Source organism: Zophobas morio, unplaced genomic scaffold, assembly GCF_036711695.1.
Source record: "Zophobas morio isolate AGI-343-1 ecotype UQ-CSIRO unplaced genomic scaffold, CSIRO_AGI_Zmor_V1 ptg000030l, whole genome shotgun sequence".
Lineage (NCBI taxonomy): Eukaryota > Metazoa > Arthropoda > Insecta > Coleoptera > Tenebrionidae > Zophobas > Zophobas morio.
Genome location: NW_026972135.1, coordinates 13,151,700 through 13,173,069, shown reverse-complemented (window position 1 = coordinate 13,173,069; position 21,370 = coordinate 13,151,700). Strand labels below are relative to the sequence as shown.

At 33.0% G+C, this 21,370-nt stretch overlaps 1 protein-coding gene across 1 annotated transcript; it reads left to right on the top strand.

Annotated features, from left to right (window-relative positions):
• The first annotated feature begins 6,230 nt into the window (after positions 1-6,230).
• On the top strand, positions 6,231-8,004 carry LOC135138603 (fatty acyl-CoA reductase wat-like). Its single transcript, XM_064068581.1, has 7 exons — positions 6,231-6,428; positions 6,474-6,719; positions 6,771-6,916; positions 6,980-7,089; positions 7,136-7,381; positions 7,429-7,609; positions 7,659-8,004. The coding sequence occupies exons 1-7, from the start codon at positions 6,231-6,233 to the stop codon at positions 8,002-8,004; spliced, it is 1,473 nt and encodes a 490-aa protein (XP_063924651.1).
• The last annotated feature ends 13,366 nt before the right edge of the window (positions 8,005-21,370 follow it).

Here is a 21,370-nt window from a genome sequence, read left to right as displayed (position 1 = left end):
AATTTACAGTAGATACATTGGCCCTAAACAAATTTTATAACCCCTTTTTAACCCCCTTAGGGCATGAATTTCGAGAAATCAACTTTCTATCATTAACGGTTTAGGCTGGGCGTTGATAGGTCAGTCGGGACATTGCCTTTTATATATAAAGATTAGGAGCAACAATCCTTATTAGACTCATTTTGTCCCTCTTATATTAAAATTTGATTTTTGGTTCTATTTTCTGTGTAAAAAAAAGTGAAAATATGAAAAAATGACGACATTTACATTGCTGTTACAACGTATGTACATACACTTTGTAGTGCAAAAAAAATTAAAAAAAGAGGTGTCTACAATGAACCTTTCTTAATAGATTGCATCAATACGTTTTTAAGTGTTACACAATTCATATACGTCAGTTAAGTAATTGCTGCAGATGAAAAAATAGCTTCAAGTTTTCAGCTGTACCTACTGCTATCTCTGTCGCACAGTGGGTCGGACCTTCGGTCGGAAGTTGACCGTGAAATTGGGAAGGTGCAGATTATGCAGGGTAAAATACCTACCCTGACAAAAAAGGCTTCAAATTTTACTCGTTTTGTATAACTTTCCAAGTTTCGATTCTTTCGTCAGTTTGTCAAAATAGAAAATACTGTTGGAATTAAAAAAAATAGCACAACACGTTCAAAATTATCGGTGTTGTATTTTTGATACTCTATGCAAATTGTTGAATTATAAAAATTGGTCTAAAGTTACTTACACAGTACTTTCCTTGCTCTTGAAGTCCGGTATAACATATTCAGTTTTGTCAGATAATTGTAATATTCGATATAGAGATTTTTTTGCTGATAGTACAGTAAAGAGATCCATCTGGCGAATGACTAATTTTATGTTTTCTCGACGTTTCTCGATTTTATATCACAATTTTTGGTTTCTTCATTTCCTTTATTTTTTTTAATTTTTCCCTTTTTGTTTTAATATGTGTATATTTCTTTTCACAACATGAAACATGTTTAAAATGGTAATTTGTATAGGGAAGTATCGATTTTGCAATTACGCTCCGCCCCTCGGTCTGACAACGAATGAAAAATTCACCACGATTGAGATCGAAACGGATGGGTGGAGCTTCTTTTTTGGTCTTATTTTTTAATTAATACATTTAGTTTTCTTTGTATAACACGATTACTAAAAAACATATTCCACATCGTAATTTCTAGTAGAAAAATAAGTATTTTACAATTAATCTCGCCCCTCGGCTTACGACGAATAAAAAGAATCATCCGAATTGAGATAGGGCGGGTGGGTGGGGCTTATATTTTGATTTTTCTTTCTTAATTTACATAGCCATCTTTTCACAAGAAGAAACTTAGAACATGATTAAAATGGTACATTTTTGCAAGGAAATATGAATTTTGCTATTCTTGGGCGGAGACTAATTCCAAAATCCATATTTCCTTATACAAAATTTCCATTCTAAAGATGTTTTAAGTTTCATGTGGTGAAAAGAAGTGTACACATATTAAAACAAAAAGAAAAAATGTAAGCCCGCCCACCCGCCCTATCTCTATTGTGATGATTTTATTTATTCGCCGTGAACCAATGGGAGCCGAACTTAACTACAAAATATTTATTTTTTTACAAAAAATCACAAACATGTTTTTGAGTATGGTGTTGTTCAAAATATAAACCCTGCCCACCCACCCCATCTCAATTGTGATGATTTTTTAATTCTTATAAACTTAAAACACGTTTAAAATGGTAAATTTGTATAGGGAAATATCGATTTTGCAATTGCGCTCCGCCCCTCGATCTGACAACGAACGAAAAATTCATCACAATTGAGCTTGGGATGGATGTGGGTGGGGCTTAATTTTTGGCTTGTTTTTTCCTTAATATACCTAGTATTCTTTGAATAACATGATACTCAAAAACATGTTTTTTATTTCTTGTAGAAAAATGAGGGTTTTGCAATTAAGCTCCGCCTCCTTGGGTCACAACGAATAAAAAAAATCATCACAATTGAGAATAGGCGGGGATTAGTAAATTTGTATAGGGAAATATCGTTTTTGCAATTATTACGCTCCGCCTCTCGGTCTGACAACGAATGAAAAAGGCATCACGATTGAGATCTAGACGGATGGGTGGGGCGTCTCTTTCGGTTTTTCTTTTTTAATTAATACATTCAGTTTTCTTTGTATAACACGATTACTTAAGAACATATTTCATACAGTAATTTCTCATAGAAAAATAAGGATTTTACAATTAATCTCCGCCCCTCGGCTTACGACGAATAAAAAAAAAATCATCAGAATTGAGATAGGGCGGGTGGGTGGGGCTTATATTTTGCTTTTTTTTCTTAATATACATAGCCATTTTTTCACAAGAAGAAACTTACAACATGGTTAAATTGGTAAATTTTTGCAAGGAAATATGGATTTTGCAATTATGGGGCACAGCTTAATTGCAAAATCGATATTTGTTTATACAAATTTTCCATTTTAAACATGTTTTAAGTTTCATGTTGTCAAAAGAAGTCTACACACAGTAAAACAAAAAGGCAAAAACTAAGCCCGCCCACCCACCCTGTCTCAATTGTTATGATTTTTCTTATTCGCCGTGAACTAAGGGGGCGGAGGTTAACTGCAAAATACTTATTTCTTTACAAGAAATTAAAAACATGTCATGTACATTTTTCAATTTTTAAAATTTTCACTTTGCAGTTTTTGGATTTCCAGTCTTCCGATTTTCCAATTTCTTAAATTTTCAATATTTCTATTTCATAACAAATATTTCTTTTTTTTATTTTTCACTTTTTCGATTCTTAAGATTTGTCAAGTTTTCATTTCGTAAATTTTCGTTTTTTATTTTTGATTTTTCAATTTTACAGTTTCTCGACTTCCAAAATTTTCAATGTTTCGTTCCTCTAATTTTTCGGTTTGCATCAGTTTTTCAATTTGGCAATTTTTCAATATTACAGTTTTTCATTTTTCGATTTTTCAGTTTCTCAATTTTTAATTTTTCCCTTTTCCAATTTTTTTGTCTCCGATTTTTATTTTTAATTTTCACTTTTTCTATTTTATGTCACAATTTTTCGTTTTTTGATTTCCTTTATTTTTTGTTGTTTCTTTCGATTTGCAATTTTTTATTTATTCAATTTTTCAAATTTTCATGTTTTTTTCAATTTTTCTTCAAAATTTCAAGTTTGAATTTCACTTTTTACATTTTTTAAGTTTTTATTATACACTTTTTCGTTTTTTATTTTTAATGTTTCAATTTTACAATTTGTCGACTTCCACATTTTCCAATTTTTCAATATTACAATTTCCCATTTTTCTATTTTTCACATTCTCGATTTTTCATTTTTGCCTTTTTCAGTTTTTCGTCTCCTCAATTTTTCAACTCCCCGATTTTTATTTTGCGTTTTCCTGATTTTTTACTTTTCATTTACTCGATTTTATATCACAATTTTTTGTTTTTTCATTTCCTTAATTTTTGTTGTTTCTTTCGATTTTCCAATTTTTCGCTTATTCAATTTTTCAAATTTTTAGATTTCCACCCCTTTTTTACTTTTTGGATTTTCAATTTTTCGTTAAACTTTGGATTTTTCAAATTTTCGACAGTTTTATACTTCGATTTCTCAATTGTCTTCCAACTTTTCGATGTTTTAATTTTTCTTTTTTAAAATTTTTAGGATTCTTTGATTGTTCAATTTCTCAATTTATCAGTTTCTCAATTTTTTTTCTATTTCTCGACGTTTCGATTTTTGGATTTCTCGATTTTCCAATTTTTCGATGTTTCGATTTTTCAGTTATTCGATTTTGCAATTTTTTTAAATTCTGGATTTTCGGATTTTTTTTTTATTCTTTGATGTTTGTATTTCTCCATTTTTCAATCTTGCGATATTTCAATTGTTCAATGTTTTAAATTTTAGATTTTTCGATTTCTGGATTTTTTTATTTTCCAGTTCTTCGGTAGTTCTATTTTCCAATTTTTCAAATTTTGACGTTGCAAAATTTTCAGTTTTCCGATTGTTCAATTAATTTTTTTTTTCAATTTCAATTCTTCGATTTTTGGATTTTTCGGTCGGCTAATTTTTTAATTTCTCAATTATGGATATTTGTTTCAGTTTTGGGATTTTTCAATATTTCTATTTTTCGACTTTTCGATTTTTCAATTTTTTTGAGAAGTCGATTTATTGAGATTCGGATGTTTCGATGTTTTGATTGTCTCAATTTTTGTATTTTTCGATGTTTCAATTTTTCGATTTTTTGTTTTTTCGTTTTATTTACTTTTCGGCTTTTCGATTTTTGAATTATCCGATTTTTCAATTGTCCAATTTTTTAAATTTTCAAGTTTTGATGTTTTTGAATTTTCAGTTTTCCGATTTCTCAATTAATCTATTTTTTGATTTTCCCATTTTCGACTTGCCAAGGCTTTGATTTTTTCAGGCTCCAGATTTTTCAGTTTTTCGATTCTTTAGGTTTGCAATTTTTCGGTTTTTCGATTTCCCAAATTTAGGTTTTGGTTTTTTCGATTTCTTTAGTTTTCAGTTCTTGTATATTTGAATTTTTCAATTTTCGAAATTTAAAGTTAATTATAAGTTAGTTTATTAAAAGACACATTAGAAGAGCAGGAACAAAAACAGAGTAATATACAGTAATAAAATTACAGCGGTATGACGAAAACCATTCTGTAACAATTTGTCACCCCCCCCCCCCCACTTAACTTAAAAAAACTAAAACTCACGGGATTCCTACATAAATCTTCATCTCCTCGGAATTTCCAAAAATCCTTTCTCAATGGGTGCTTATGACACAAAAGGAACCTACTGTCCAAATTTCATTTTAGTAGTTGCAGTAGTTCAGGCTTTGCGTTGATGAATCAGGACAAACACTTTTATATATTAAGATTGATTCATTATAATTTTATGTATGTTTGTTAATTAAAAGTATCTCTCTAGAAAAATATGTGATTACAAAATTTTGTTTGTTTTTTTTTACAAACAATTTTTAAAGGACGTTGAACAGTAAGTTGCATTGGGGCGCCTGGTCCCTTAGAGCCGGTCCTGCTTGCACTCTCACTATCATCCGAATTATTAACATCAACAATTTCATGTTCTGAAATATCTAAAATTTTTTCATTTTCCCAAACACAATTTTTTATTTTATCAGTATGTTTAACGTACTTGTTCCAATGGACAGCCGGAATTTGATTAATCATATTTTGCCAAGTTGCGCAAACATCATTAGGGGAAGAGCTGGTTCTTGGAATGATCTTATCTTATTGCTGCATTTTTGACTGGGGCAAAATATCATAATATAATCAACACTTTAATTCAGACTGTTTAATATCTGTGCAGTACTCTCTAGATAGAGGCTTGCCTCCATTTACTACTTCAGACATATCGTAAGCTTTAATTGTTAAAATTATTTGAAATTTCCATAACTGATACCTTATTTGATTTTTCAATTTTTATATTAAATTCACCTCTTCCATCACACCATTAATACATTTCTTATGTCACTGTAATGTAAAGAAAGGTTTTTCTTTTCGATTTTTTTTAAGATTTCAATATTTTTGCTTCTAGTTTCTTGGCGAGTACTCTGGGCCCATAACCTGTTGAGCTTTCGGATTTTACTATTATTTCTTTTATAGTTATATAGTTTTATATTTATAACAAATATTTCATATGAAGTGGACTTACGTTAATTATTCCAGCGAGTCTCCATAATGTCCACCCTTGTAAAGTCTGGCATGTCCTTTTGAAATTGTACAATACACTTTTTGGTCATAATTTTTTAAATCCAAGAATAATTCATGGAATTTTCCAGTTTTATTAAAAAAATTCGAAATACATTTATTTACCTAACAGTACTAATATAGCCTAGCTTTCGTTGGGGAAGTGACAATGACCCTAAATTTTGTTGTTACACATGGAAAGTTAACGCACCTTTTGTTTTGAATACTGTTAAACTCTCACCTAAATTAATGCGATGTTTCTGTAACATCATCATAGACAAATTCCTTTGTCATTTCATTCACGATTGTGACAAAGCTGTTTTGATCTATTAGAAATGTGGCCAAATATTAATATTAATGTTAACCAAATGAAGTTACTGCTTTAAATTAAAAACCATAATTTGTAGTCATCGAATTCAAACAATCTCACACTTTCACAAAACAAACAACAAGCGTTATATGTCTTTTCGTTGCATTATCAAAGAATTTCACATCAGTTACTTACAAATCCGAAAATGTTTTCAAACAGTCAGATCAAAGAATTTTTCAAAAATCAAACCGTCTTTTTAACGGGCGGTTCGGGTTTCTTGGGCAAAATTTTGATGGAAAAATTACTACGAGAATGCGAAGAAATAAAAAAAATCTACGTCCTGCTACGTCCCAAAAAGGGAAAAACTCCAGAGCAACGTTTTAAAGAACTTTTCAACCATCCGGTAAGTCCTGGCCAAAAGTTTTTCTTCCTTATAGCTGTTTTCAAGTGTTTCGACGTGCTCAAGTCTAAACATACAAATCATTTGGAAAAAGTTTTCTTGGTTAATGGAGACTGCAATGAGCCTCTTTTGGGACTGGCTGAACAAGATGTTGCCATTTTATTGAAGGAAACAACTTGCGTGATCCATGCTGCAGCCAACGTCAAATTTGACCAAACTCTTAAAGAAGCCACTTCTTATGTTAGAGCAACAAAGGATTTGCTAGAATTCGCGAAGAGAATGCTGAATTTAAAGGTGAATTCGGACAAAAATTATTATGTTCAATATAATAGACAAAAATTGTAGGTTTTTGTTTTTGTTTCGACTGCGTTTTCCAACTGTGTTCACTCTCATATTACAGAACAATTCTATGAGCCACCAATGAAACCGGAAAAGTTGTTGGACTTAGTGAATATTCTCGACGATGACACTTTACAGGCTATTACTCCTCAGTAGGTGACAATGATGATCCTCGAGTAGTTCCATGTGATACGCTTTTAACTTTTTTTAAACAGGTTGCTAAACACATGGCCAAACACCTATGTTTACACTAAAAGTGTCTCAGAAAATCTTATCAAGACAATAGGTGCAGATTTACCAATAACTATTGTGCGTCCGGCTATTGGTGAGCATTAACTTTTGCAAACTTTTTCACTGTGGGACATTTGTAGTCATCAGCACCATAGCTGAACCCATACCGGGATGGATTGACAATTTTTATGGGTTGGTTGGTGTCAGTTCGGGTGCCGCCTTGGGCGTCATCAGATCCATGAACGCCAACCCAAACTATCGCGCGCCGTTAGTACCGGTGGATTATGTGTCCAATTGTATTTTGGCTGCCGCTTGGAAAAGAGGGAGATCCGATACAACAACCATTTACAATTATGTTGGACACGAAAACAATCAAATCACATGGGGTAAACTTGGCATTTGTTTAATAATTCTCATAAATTCTGAATTGCAGGACGTTATATGAGAATTCTAGAGGAACAGGGTTGGAACGTTCCACCTGAGAAAATCTTGTGGTACTTTAGTTTTAAACTTAGAAAAAACAGACTCTGGCATAAATTTTGTGTTTTCTTTCTACACACAGTGACAGCATATATGGTAGATTTTGTTCTTTTGTGTCTAGGAAGACCTACACTGTAAGTGCAGTTTAATTTGAAGGAAAAGACTTTATTTGTAAATTTTTAGGGCGGTAGAGAAATATCGACGTCTGAACAGAACACTGGATCTGCTTGCTTATTTTGGCACGAAAACTTGGAAATTTGATGATGGTAATGTTGTGGAATTGTGGAATGATATGAACGATGCAGACAAAAGACAGTTTTGTTTTAATATGGAGAATATTGATTTTAATAGTTATGGGCGTCATCTAGTAATGGGTGCTAGATATTACTTATTCCACGAAACGCCAGCTACTATTCCAAAAGCAAAAAGAAAAATGAACATGCTATTTTTTGTCCATTACACTGTTATTGGGGTATTTTGGTATATATTATTTAAATTAATTAAGTTTTTCTTGAGTTTGTTCTTTTAAAGTTTGTTTATTATTCTAGGATGTCTTTTAAACGGTTAGGTTCTCGAAAATAAAAGTTCATTCAAAACACTTTCGGATTTCGTGATTTTAACGATAATGTTTTACGAATTAAATAAATATAAACGCATTAGTAGTCATGGAGTAATTTTGGGACAAATGACTCTATTTACTGAAATTCCTGGAATTTAAGAAAGTCTTGTTATTGTTCAAACAAATGTAGGTGGTGCAAGGTTTCCCTAGAACTAGTGTAAATCTTCAAGCTGTACGCCTTTTCTTTGTCCCCGCATTTTCTTTAAAAGAACTAGACAATACATAGATGTATATACATATAGGATGATTCGCGAGGAATAACAAGCCTGAAAAATTGTTTGATGCAGCCAACAATACTTTGCAGAGCTTGTGTATTAATAGATTCCAAATTCTATTTTTAATAAATGTGTATTATCCGTTCATCTTTATACTCGTAGTAGGGTTGGCCATGAAAATCTAGTGAGTTTGGTGGTATTCGATGCAAAAGAATAAAAATTCCTTGAACTTTTTTTGTTAGGTTATGTTTTATTAAATTAAAGGTTAAAAATTAAATAAATTATGCCAGAAATATAAACATTGTTGCCGATACTTTCAGTTTTCAGTAGCAATGACCAAGTTAATGGTATCCATTTCTTAGAAAGCATAAAACTTTACGCTATTTAAAACAGTTATTCGGCTTTTTGTAAGTGTTTATCTCATATGTAAGGAACAAACACTAAAATTTCACTTAAACATTGTTTTAATATGAACGCAATGGGGGTTCTACATACGACTATTGTCACATGCCACATTTAGCATCTCATCTTTAGTTCTCAGTCATCAGTTCGTTCTACTTGACCACTCTTCTTAGAAATGGAAATTTCGACCTTTGTGAACAGCCTATTTCCATATCTTCCAACTTATTTTTTCACTTTTCTAAGATTACTAAAAGGGTTGGTAAAAGACAACAACCTTGCTCCAGTGCTTTGATCGGTTTAGCTCTTCTGAAACATTTTTCCGGCCTTAAACTGAATGATTTATCTATATAGCTATTACTGATGCTTACGTAAGTGCTCTTTAGTTGCTTTTACTAAGTACTTCCAAACGCTTATTAATAAAAACGTTACTGTACGCCTTCTGCAGGTCCATGAAGATCTACAAAAAAAAAAGAAAATGCTTAAAATTTGGTGCAAAGCAACAACGTGGATAATCTAACTAAAATTATACTTATTTTGTTGTACGTCAGATAGTTTTTCACATACTACCTTGGTAAATTTAGAACGAAAGATGCGTAAAAATATCACCTCCCCACAAGCTACAATTCACTCCATTTCCATTATTTCGCAATGAAAATCTGTATCATCACCGTCATTTTCAAATTCAGATTCTGAATCAGATTCACCTAGCGAAATAATGAAAGGAGGTATAGATTCGTACGAAAGATTTCCCATATTTTTTTCCCAATCTGCCAAAATGTTTTTCACAATGTTTACAAAAATTTTTCCACATGCTTGGAGTACATTTAGAAAGCGCCTCAAGCTATAAATTGTCCACCATATTTTTTAATGAAGGTTGAGATTTTATATGCTTGTTGTAATAGTTCTTACAAAATCCCCACGCCATTTCAATTGGATTATATTGACAATGGTACGGAGGTAATCTAAGAACTTCATGGCACCTTTCTCTTAATGTCACATCTACCAAATATCTTTTGGTTTAATTAAATCCCACAACTGATGTTTCTTCGAAAATTGTTTGTCAAATTCAACACTATGCTTAAAGAGCCATTCCTGCATTTCACATTTTTTACTAGAAAAAGTCGGTGGTTTATCCAACTGAACCGAATGATACGGTGCATTGTCTAAAACCACCACACAATTTTGGTTCAACTTTTCCAAAGCAGGAATGAGCTGATTAACCATCCAATTTTGAAAAATTATCCCATCATCAATATTTTCTCAAAAAGTAATTTTGGCTGCAACGACACATTTTTGTTCCCATAGAATTTTGCGACCATTTACTTCCCTGTGTTTATAACCCATTGACTTAAGAATTTTGTATAATGTGGTTCGCCCCCCTTTAAATTCCAACTGTTTCCTAGAATATGCAAAAAAAGTATCTATAGTGAAATATTCGTTTTTTTCATTAAGTTGCCAAATTTGTCGTTGCCGGTCCTTCCGAGACATATAATTTGTAAATAAATCCGTTGGTTTTCGCTTGCCAGATAGTGATATTTTTAAATTTTGGTCCCCTGTTGATAAAATTTTCGCCACAGTTGATGTTCCCACCTATGTGAAAAAAATATATATATTTTACAGCGTATTTTAATATTACACAAAATATGTTCGAGACCCTCATAGTTACTTCTTCGATGGAAAGATTGGGTCTGTCTTTTCGAAACTGCAAAAACATCTTTTTATTGCAATAAAACTATTTTAGGCATTTTCTTTTTAAATAATGTCGCAACGATCTGTGAATCTGTCACAATGACAAATTATTATCTATGCTGATAAAAAGAAAACCTTTGTTTGCTCCATTAAAAAATTGCGTCTAATATATAATTCTGATCTACATACAGGGTTAGTCACGAGAGAATTACTTCTGAAAATTATTTTTACGTAACCCAAAATACAAATACCATGTACCATTTGATACTAACTGAATTTAAAATGAAATGCTTAATCCATGATTGCTTTGAGTTTGGCAATCTCCTTTTGACAATTGTGGAAAAGGAGGTTACGCGAGTGTCCATGGGGGTACCGCAGCCAGTCGGAGATCTTCGTCGGCGCCACTAATAAATTTGTCAGTGTGCCTCTTGATCTTTTGCAACCGATTAATCACGAGAAAATTATTTCTAAAAATTCCTTTTACGGCATTTTATTCGAAGGTTACAACACAAACTCAAACAAGTAAGTAAATAATTTAACTACTAATCTGTTGAAAATGTTGGGCAATTTGGGGGGATGCTACGGGTCTTTTGTATATGGATGGCCGAAGAAGGTTGCAGATTTGCACTTCGAAGAGGCTCTAGGTGACGCAGAGATGGCGAATTAACACATGCACATTAGCGGCGAACAACATTGGTAGAGCACTTACGGCTTCAGTATAGCCCAGATTGATCTGACTGTATGTCGTCGATCCAATGCGGCTCTAGAGACGAGTCAACGATGAAAAAAAATGTTAAAAATTAATTAACGTCAAAGTGACACTGCCAAAGTCAACGCAATCATGGATTAGGCATCTCATTTTAAATTTAGATAATATCAAGTGGTACAGGGTATTAGTATTTTGGGTTGCGTAAAAAGAATTTTCAGAAGTAATTCTCTCGTGACTAACCCTGATAAATGAAGGAAAGGAGGAGGTGTATATCTGGTTGCCTAAAATAATGCATTAATAGCCCTTATTAATAAATGATTTTCGTACATAAATCATGTAGTAATCTCCTCATTAATAAACGATCACTGGAAAAACAAGTCTTCGTTGCTCCAACCACGGCAGAACACGAATAGATAGCGCCTACTGGTCCATTCTTTTCCAAAGCTGTTGTAATACGCTTCCTAGGAAATATGAACATGGGAGCTACGAACTGAGCAGCAGCGTTACAGCAACAGATTACTGTTATATTTTTCCCATATTCGGCAGAAGAACGACTACTTCAGGGGTACAGCATCTCCGAGATCATGGTACCTTCAAGTCTCAAACCCACGATCCTGACCATGATAGGACTTCCATAGGCGGATCTAGACTGTTGAGGGCCTGATGCTATTATTTAATTGGGGCCTCATTTATGAATAGAAGTTTGTTAGAAGCATTTAATCTACACATTTTCAATACTTTAATATAAAAAAAAACAATAACAAAAAATACAAAAATAAAATATAATAAACAAACGGAAACAAATTATACGTAATTGAACTTGTGATGTCATTCTCAATTGCAAGAATCGACAAAGAACTTAGTCTTTCGTTTTTCATTGTCGATCTATATTTATTTTTAATAAAATTCAATTTAGAAAAAGCTCTTTCAGCTTCACAACTGGTCACTGGCAGTGTCAAGAACATCTTAACTAATATGTACAGATTCTGGAAAATGTCAATGAGGTTGTTTTTTTAAATGCAGTCGAGTATATCTGAACATGTTACAGTACGTTTCTGAGCTAAGTCAGCAGAAATTTTTAAATATTCCTTAAATTGTAAACATTCATTCTTCAATCCTAATTCGATGTCCTCATTGTACCTAACACTGTAAAACAGAGTCAACGCTGTCTTCGTCAATATGTGCTACATGTTTGTTTGTAAGCTCCGTTAAGAATTTGAATTTCTTCCCTAATTCATTATATACATCTTTTCTTGTGGTGAGTTCGGTTATTAAAGTGTCCAACAATCGATTAAGAACTTCCACGAGAAATTTGTCACGACCTTGTACTGGACTAGTCCTTGTTGTGCCGTCCGAATATTTATAAATTTTAATCCTATTCTTGGCATTACTATAATTTTCTTCCACTTTACTGCTAAACCCCTTCGCTCCCAATTCATAGTTAATTAATTTCTCATTAGATTTTTCTCTAAGAGATTTGATAAATATTTCTAAAGATGTTATTAGTGCAAGGCCTTCGCACAAATCTAATCCAGGTTCTTGTAACTTTTTACTGACTTTGTTAATTCTTTCAAGAAGTTCTTCCCAGAGGACAGTCAATATAGCCGTTTCGAGTTTGTATAGGTTACCTAATATTTTTTTCGCTTCCATCTTGCAGTCATTTTTTTCTAAATCATCATTAATAATAGTGTCTAATATGGTTACAATTAAGCTATAACTTGTTTTTAACGCGTGAACAGCGTCGTATCCACTAGACCATCTAGTTTGACTCAAACCTTTAACTGAAAGTGGCAGTTTTGAATGTCGATTTAACAAATTCCACCGGTGAGGTAACGCCGAAAAAAACACGTACAGTTGTTGTAAAACCCCAAAGTGGCTGATTACATCGGGTATGACACTTGCAGCTGCGACTCCTACCAAATTTAAAGGGTGAGCTGGACATGGTACATAATCCGCGAACTTGTTAATTTCCTTAACACGTACTTGAAGTCCATTATATTTTCCACTCATATTCGCAGCATTGTCAATTTTTCGTTGAAAGACCATTTTCTTCTAAAAATAAATGTACTGTATTAAATGAATTCTTTCCTGTGTGACTGTCAATTGGTATAAATGATAAAAATCTTTCAAAAACTTTTACTTGGGAAGTGTATCTCAAAATAATTGCCAGTGGGTCCGTATGTGACAAATTTGGAGTAAGTAGAATCCACAATAATTGAATAATATTTTGTATCTGCATCGTTTATGTCTTGCGTAATTTTTTTTCTTACTTGAGTTGCCATTATGTCGATTATCTCTTCGTAAAGCGTTTTAGACAAGTAACTTGCAACTAGTTGTTCGGTTTGGCATTTCACTATATGTTTCAAAAAAGGATCAAATTCCGCAATAAGTTCCATAAGTCCCATTAAATTTCCATTTTGTGATGAACCCCAGTTTTCATCATGTCCTCTAAATGACACTCCTCTTTCACTTAAAAATTTAATAACTGCCACAACTCGCATCAGGACATTGTAATAATATTCACAGTCATTTTTTATTTTTTCCTGCGGGATAACCAGGTTAACAGCGCCTTTTTGTGATCCTGAGATTCTTCATGACTGTCCAAAGTACGAACTATGTTTGCCTAATCTGAATAACCACTCATTAAAGATGTTTGTGTTCTGGAGAATAATTTGCACACTAAACAGAAAACACATCCTTTGCTTTTCGAATAGGATAACCAAGATCTCGTTAATTGTTGCCCATTTTTTAAACGTTTCAGAAAATATTTGTTTGTAAATTGTCTGCTCTGTGCCTTATAATTCCTGATAGACTCAGAGTAAATATTGTCTTTCCTTTTATTTTGAAAAAAAGAGCTTTCTTGCATCGTGCATTAAAAAAACAAGGCCTACATCCTTACCACGTTCAAACAGATGGTGCCAGCTTCGGAGCCGGCTCCCGGCTGATTTTTCACGTCGTGTAATTAGGTCATGAAACGTTTAGAATATATGAAAGTGGTACAAACTTTCGCTCGGGAAGTAACGCAGTTTTCCGAAGCACAGTTGCCTAATTTGATTTTGTGTAAGGTTAAACTTTCACCCAAGTTAATGTGGTGCAGTAAGATTGTCGTCATAAGATGCATCATCATCGTTGTCAGATTCTTTTGTCCTTTTATACATTATCGTGACATAGCTATTTTTGTTTATTGGAAATGCAGGAAAACAGTGTTAGTGTTAACCAGATGCAAATACTGTTCTAAATAAAATCACGTTGCAGAATGGGGAAAACTCCAGAACAACGATTTAAAGAATTTTTTAACAATCCGGTAAGTCCCGGAAGAAATATTTCTTCGTCATAGTTATTGATTTTACGATAATTAATACTAACAATAAATAAATTAACCAATAATAACCGAATATGCATTCCATGTAAGTCTTCAATGCGAATCGCTCTGTTGATATAAACGCGATTTTTCAAATAACCCTGCAAAAAAAAATCAAGTGGTGTAACCGGTGACCCGTAGTATTCATTCCGCCTATCCATCTGCCAGGCAAAGTTTCATTTAAGTACTGTCGCACTTGACGTCCAAAATGGGGTGGAGCACCGTCTTGTTGAAACCAAAGAGTTTCTGCTAGTAACTCCGGATATTGTCTACATATTTTTCAATTTGTAATAAATGTTGATTTATTTTGATGGGACCATTTGAAGAAGACACCCTTAACCTTTTAAACCCATTTATTCACTACCGATGTACATTCGTGACTGCTTATAAATTATCACTTCCTATCCTATGTTAGTTGCTGATTTATGCTATATTAGTATTTCGTAACTTAACGCTTACTCTACAATAACTAAATGAATGCTTACTGTACACCTCCCTCGGCTGAAAAAAAAAGTTTTATTTTCGCGGACGTCTAGAGCGAAAATAAAATTTTTCAAAAATGATAAGGCTTAACTCTATTTTTATGAACCGTGACATCTTTGTTATCTATTCTTATTACTATGTTAGGAGAATTGTTCCCTATTACCTTGTACGGTCCTTTAAAAATTTCTACATTTTTATTTCCCTCATTATTTTCTAACATGACTAAAGATCCTATGCTATAATCTACAAACTTAGTTTTCTTGTCATACATTATTTTCCTTTTACACTTAGACTCTAATAGATTTTTTCTTGCATCGGCACATGCAATCTGTAATCTATATCTTAATTCTAACGGATAATTGTCAAAATTATACAACGGATTAATGTTCGTTGACACATTTGTCAGTAAAACACAGGTTTTCCCAAAAACCAGTTCGAATGGCGTATAACGCGTTTCCGTATGCACTGTATTGTTAAACGCAAAACACCAAAACGACACCCACGCACTCCAGCTGTTCGAATATTTCGCGCATTGTATCCTAAGATATGCACCTAAGTTTTTATGTGTATTTTCAAGTGCTCCAAGAGTCTCGTGGTGATATGCCGTTGAATTTAGTTTTTTGATATTAAGGATTTTGCAAACTTCAGATAAAGTACTACAAAGAAATTCACATCCTTGATCGGTGACAATTTCATTAGGTATTCCAAATCTTAATATGAAATTGTCTACAAATGCCTTGGCAACTGTTACAGCTTCCTTGTTTGGGATAGCATATGCTACGACAAATTTGCTTAGCTCGCATTGTATAGTTAAAATATATCGGTTATTTTCAGAATCTTGTTCGAGTGGTCCGACTATGTCTAGAAAGATTTTTTGAAAAGCAGACTTAGCTGTTGTTGTGATTGACATTGGCTGAATATTTGGTTTTGAATATTTGAACCGTTGACAATCGTCACACTTTTGTACAAATTTTTCTATAGCTTTTCTTAATCCTGACCAATAAAAATATTTCTTGACATTATTATACATTCGATTTATGCCTGCATGCCCTCTTGTCGGAAGCATGTGAAAGTCATTTAAAATTATTTGTCTCATTTCTGGATTCTCGACAATTTGAACATCATTTATTATGCTGAGTTTTAAATTTAATTTCCTTACTTCATTTGGATGTTTTATTAATTCATTTAAAATGTTGTGTGCACACATTTTCCTCTTGATTATAACTATTTCCGGAATATTATATTTCGTAACAATTGTATGAAGATCTCTCAACGTTGCTTCTAAGGCACACGCCGATCGAGTATCTTCTTTCACATAAATTACTTGCTCACCAGCTTTACATATTAAATTGCCTACTTTATAATCGTAAGTTTTATTGTTAACAGCTTTTTTAAATTCTTTTTTGTCTATTCATCTTAACTCAAATGATTGTGATGGACGTTTTATCAGCTCCACTATTCCAGGGTGATCAAGTCTGTCATATGAAACCGATTCAACGTTTTGATTTTCAGGTTTTTTATTTTTGCTTTGCGCTCGAGTTATTGCAGAAATGGTTTCGGATACACCGTTTCCCATTTGTTTTAATTCGTCTGATGTTATCTCTATACGCGATAAAGTATCTGCTACTACATTGTCCTTTCCTTTTATATACTTGATTGTGAAATCATATTCTTGAAGAGTTAATCTAAATTTTGTTAAACGACTAGATGGATCTGACATTCCGAATAAGTACACTAACGGTCTGTGATCAGTGTGGATAATAAACTTTGTTCCAAATAAATATGGACGAAAATGTTTTACTGCAAATACGATTCCTAATAATTCTTTTTCTATCGTACAGTATTTTGATTCGGCTGCATTGAGTGTTCTACTAGCAAAAGCAACTGGTTTATCATCTCTGTTACAAAGTACGGCTCCTAATGCAATGGAAGAAGCATCCGTTTTTAAAATAAAAGTGTTTGTTTCGGAAAAATTTGGATATTGCAAAATTGGTGGTTTTATTAGAGAGTTTTTTAATGTTTCGAAAGAAATTTGACATTCCTCATTCCAATTAAATTGTACATTTTTCTTGCTCAATTTATTCAATGGTGCTGCTATGTCAGCAAAATTTTTAATATATCGTCTGTAATAGTTCGCAAAAGCTACAAATCTTTTTGCATCGTTAGCATTTCGCGGTATTGGAAAATTTTGAATACATTTAATTTTGTTTGGGTCGGGCGATACACCATTAGCTGAAATTACGTGTCCTAAATACAAAATTTCTTTCCTTAAAAATTCGCATTTGTTTGGATTTAATTTTAAATTAACTGATCTCATTCTTTCGAAAACTTTGATTAAATTTTTAAAAACTATTAAGTCATCCAAGTATACAAAGCAACTTTCGTAATTTAGTCCCGACATAGCTATTGTCATGGCTCTAGAAACACTTGAAGGAGAAATTTTTAATCCCATTGGCAGACGCTTCATTTGATAATGACCTCTGTCGGTAATAAATGCTGTACACGGTCTACTCTCTGGATCAATTTCAATTTGATAAAATCCTTGGGACAGATCTAAATGTGAGAAATACACAGCTCCTGACAATGAATCCAAAATCTCAATGATAGATGGTAAAGGAAATTTATCGTCTTCAATTTGTTTATTCAACTCACGATAATCGATTACAATTCGCCATTTCTTTTCACCATTAGGACCAGATTTTTTCGGAAAAATTAATAATGGAGAGGACCATGCTGAAGACTTGGCCTCTTCGATTATCCCATCTTTCAACATTTCGTCAATTTGCGTGTGTATTTCACTTTTTTGTGATTGGGGAAGGCGGTACGGTTTTCTATAAACAGGTGTTGTGTTGTTTTGCAACTTAATACTCTGTTTATAAATGTTGGTCACTGTAAGTGGATCGTTTTCAAGATAAAAAACGTCTGAATACTTGGCGCATATTTTCTGAATTGACATTTCCTCTTCCTTATTCAAATTTGTCATATCTAAATTATTTAATAACCTATCTACCCTATTTACCGATTGTGGATTGTTGTCAAAATTAAAAATGTAATAATCAACTGACTTTTCCAATTTAGGTTTAAAATTTTTAATTTTTATGTCTTCATCTCTGTAACATTAAGTATTTTTACTGGAATTTTACTTGACCTTGACTTTGTTAATGCGGCTGCTACATAAACTCCTTGACATAATTCTTCCGGAAAGACTACATATTTGTCGTCATCTTTGACGTAGCAATATTTTATAATTTCGCACCTAGCCGGTATTTCCGCATAAACTTCGTAACTTGACTCTATTGGTATTGCAATTTTCCAGTCATCAACATAAAATGAAAACAAGTACTTTTCGTAATCAATTATCGCATTATGCTTAGTAAAGAAATTTGAACCTATTATTCCATCAATTCCGCTTGCAAATTTATCTATCAACAAAAATTCTTGATTGAACTCTATGTCATTTACCTTTAACTTTAACTCACATGCACCTTGGGAAATTGTTGAACCTGCAATTCCGTTTATTGCAATTTTCCTGTTTCGATCAATGAACTGACATTCTATTAATTTAGAATTTGGAAAAATAACACTAACTGACGCTCCTGAATCTAATAAAAATTTTAATTCATTCTCCCCATGTATTAATTTCACATAATTTAGACCATCTACATTCAGAACTGCTGCATCATCAAGTTTGCAATTAGTGGCTTGATTCACGAAAAAACGATGACTTATTATTTTCACTATTTGTGCTTGTATTGGCGGTTTCCGAATTTGACATAAAATAACCTCGCGAATGGTGGTTTCTGTTATAACTTGTGTTATTATATTCATGCCTGCCGTTATATCTGTTATTATTGTTACTTTTATTGTTGTTAAGACCTCTGTAGTTTGTGCCTCTGTAGTTACCACGACTTCCAAAATTATTTGATCTAGATTGGAATTGTATTTGTGGATTCCGCGTTTGATAATTTTCAAAATTTCCCCGACTACAGGAACTATTATGCCTATTAAAATTTCCGTAATTCGATCCTTGATTATTTCTATAGTTATGATTACTGCCTCTGACTGTGTTATGATAATTTCCTCTACGCAAACTAAAAACTCTACTAGACTGTGTGGAAGCATCTTCGTCTTTAGATCCACGGATCGCTTCATTTAATTTTGAATAATTTCGTGCTTTTATGATAGTGCGAAGCTCAGGATTCTGCAAACCGTTTGCAAACGCATTTATAGCCAACTTTTCATTTGTTTCTCTTAAGATTTGGAGTCCCTCACTATTTCCGTCGGCTTGAGCAATCGTCAGCTCAACGAGTAAATTTTCGATCTTTTTCCCAAAATCCTCAATCGACATTTTATTTTGCCTAATTTGAACAAACTGTGTGGATAAAGATGCGGCTGACTTTGTAGTCAGTAAGAAACGTCTCATATCCTGGACTAAAAGAGCATTTGAAGCATACACATTCTTTAACCTAATTTTCGCGCTTTCTGTTAACCTAGCTTTAAGGACAAGTTAGTAAGAGCTTGTTTCCCATCATTGTCTAGCAACGAATCATACAGTTCTATGGCATCAATCAGCTGTTTAGTGACACTTTCGTTACCATTCATCAAAGGCAACAAGCTCGTTGCGGTCTTTAAATTGAATTTTTCCGTCATTGTTGAGAGCCTTTCTCTGTTATTTTCTACACTAATATTATTTAACCTATCTTGTAAAACCTTGTCTATTTCGTCAATTAATTTAACAATATTACCTACGTAAATTTTGACTTTACTAATGGTTTCAGGGTTGTGAGTTTCTTTATTGAAATTTGTCTTTAACGTCTCAAAACTTTCCGTAAGCTTGTCTAATTTCTCACGTTATTTTTAGTCACCTTCTGAATATCCGTCCGTCTTTCGTGCGAATCTTTAACAAGGTTTCGCGAAAACACTCGTAATTCCTCAAGTAATTGTTTGAATAGTTCAATATTGGAACTCATAGCCAGTTTTTTAACTTATTTTACTTATTTACTATCGATCATCAAAGTCATTAATCCACCACTAGTAATTAATCTGTTTGCACCAAATTACACTTACTTTGACACCATCTTCTCCCACGTTGATCTGCTGTTGATTCCGCAAGTACGTGGAGCAGGAAGGAACGCTGGTAGGGCTCCTTGGGACGGGTTCCCGACGAATATGGTTGTGGTAACTGACTTCTGCTGCTATGGGTGGCATCACTGTTGTTTTCCTCTTAGACTGCTTCCTGGCTTTGGAATTTCCCAATCTCTCGTACAATTTTCTTGTCCAACCATTTCTTGTAAATCTTTCCCACAAACACGGCAAACAATCCGACTAAGATCACTACGATAGTTATTGTCGTGATCTCGTGCAACGTTAAATTTTCGGGGGTTGCTGATACTGAGTTCTGGACCTCGCCAGCATTGCTGTTTATGACAATGTCTTCCTTGGATTGCTGCGTACCCATTTTTTTCCGGTTGTGTCCTTTTTACGAAAAGAATTCTTCGATGACAGGATCTTGAATGGCAGGGTCGCCATGTAATAAATGTTGATTTATTTTGATGGGACCATTTGAAGAAGACACCCTTAACCTTTTAAACCCATTTATTCACTACGGATGTACATTCGTGACTGCTTATAAATTATCACTTCCTATCCTATGTTAGTTGCTGACTTATGCTATATTAGTATTTCGTAACTTAACGCTTACTCTACAATAACTAAATGAATGCTTACTGTACAATATCTATTTGTTTCTAATATTCGAAATTTGGCAATTAATATTGCGAAAGTACTTTCAATAATTTCCCTGGACCTAGACAAATTGTAACTAAAAATTCTTTCTCTATTTGTAAAGTTTCTTCCGAGATAAGGTTCCATTCTATAATTTTTCAAATGAAACGCTTCCTAGCAAATTATTTTATACAATTTAAATAGCATTTACTGTGCAAAATTTTGAGATAGTATCATCAAAACCTTGAATGTTGAACACAAGTAACACATCTGACGTATCCTACTGAGTGTGGCCATTTCTTAAATGTAAAGACAATTCGTTTGCAATTTTGTCATCTGTGCAAGTTTATTGGTGTGCTGTCTCGGAATCAAGGCAACTCTACATATGCAACATTGTTGCTAATTCATAACCTATTTAATTTGTTTTCAATACGGTTAACCCTTAACCCGGATGAATGCAACTGCGTTAGTTTTGTTGTGATCATCTTCGTAGGAAAATTCTTTTGTTTTGTTATGCATGATCGTGACAAAGCTATTTTAATTTATTACAATTTCAGTTACCGTTATAAATCACAAAATTCCCAAAACTTCGTTAGTTTACACTAGGTATAGTAATAGTTTCAGTTTGTTATCACTTTTATAATACAAGTGGCAAGCTTTATATATAACAAATAATTTTACATAATTTACATA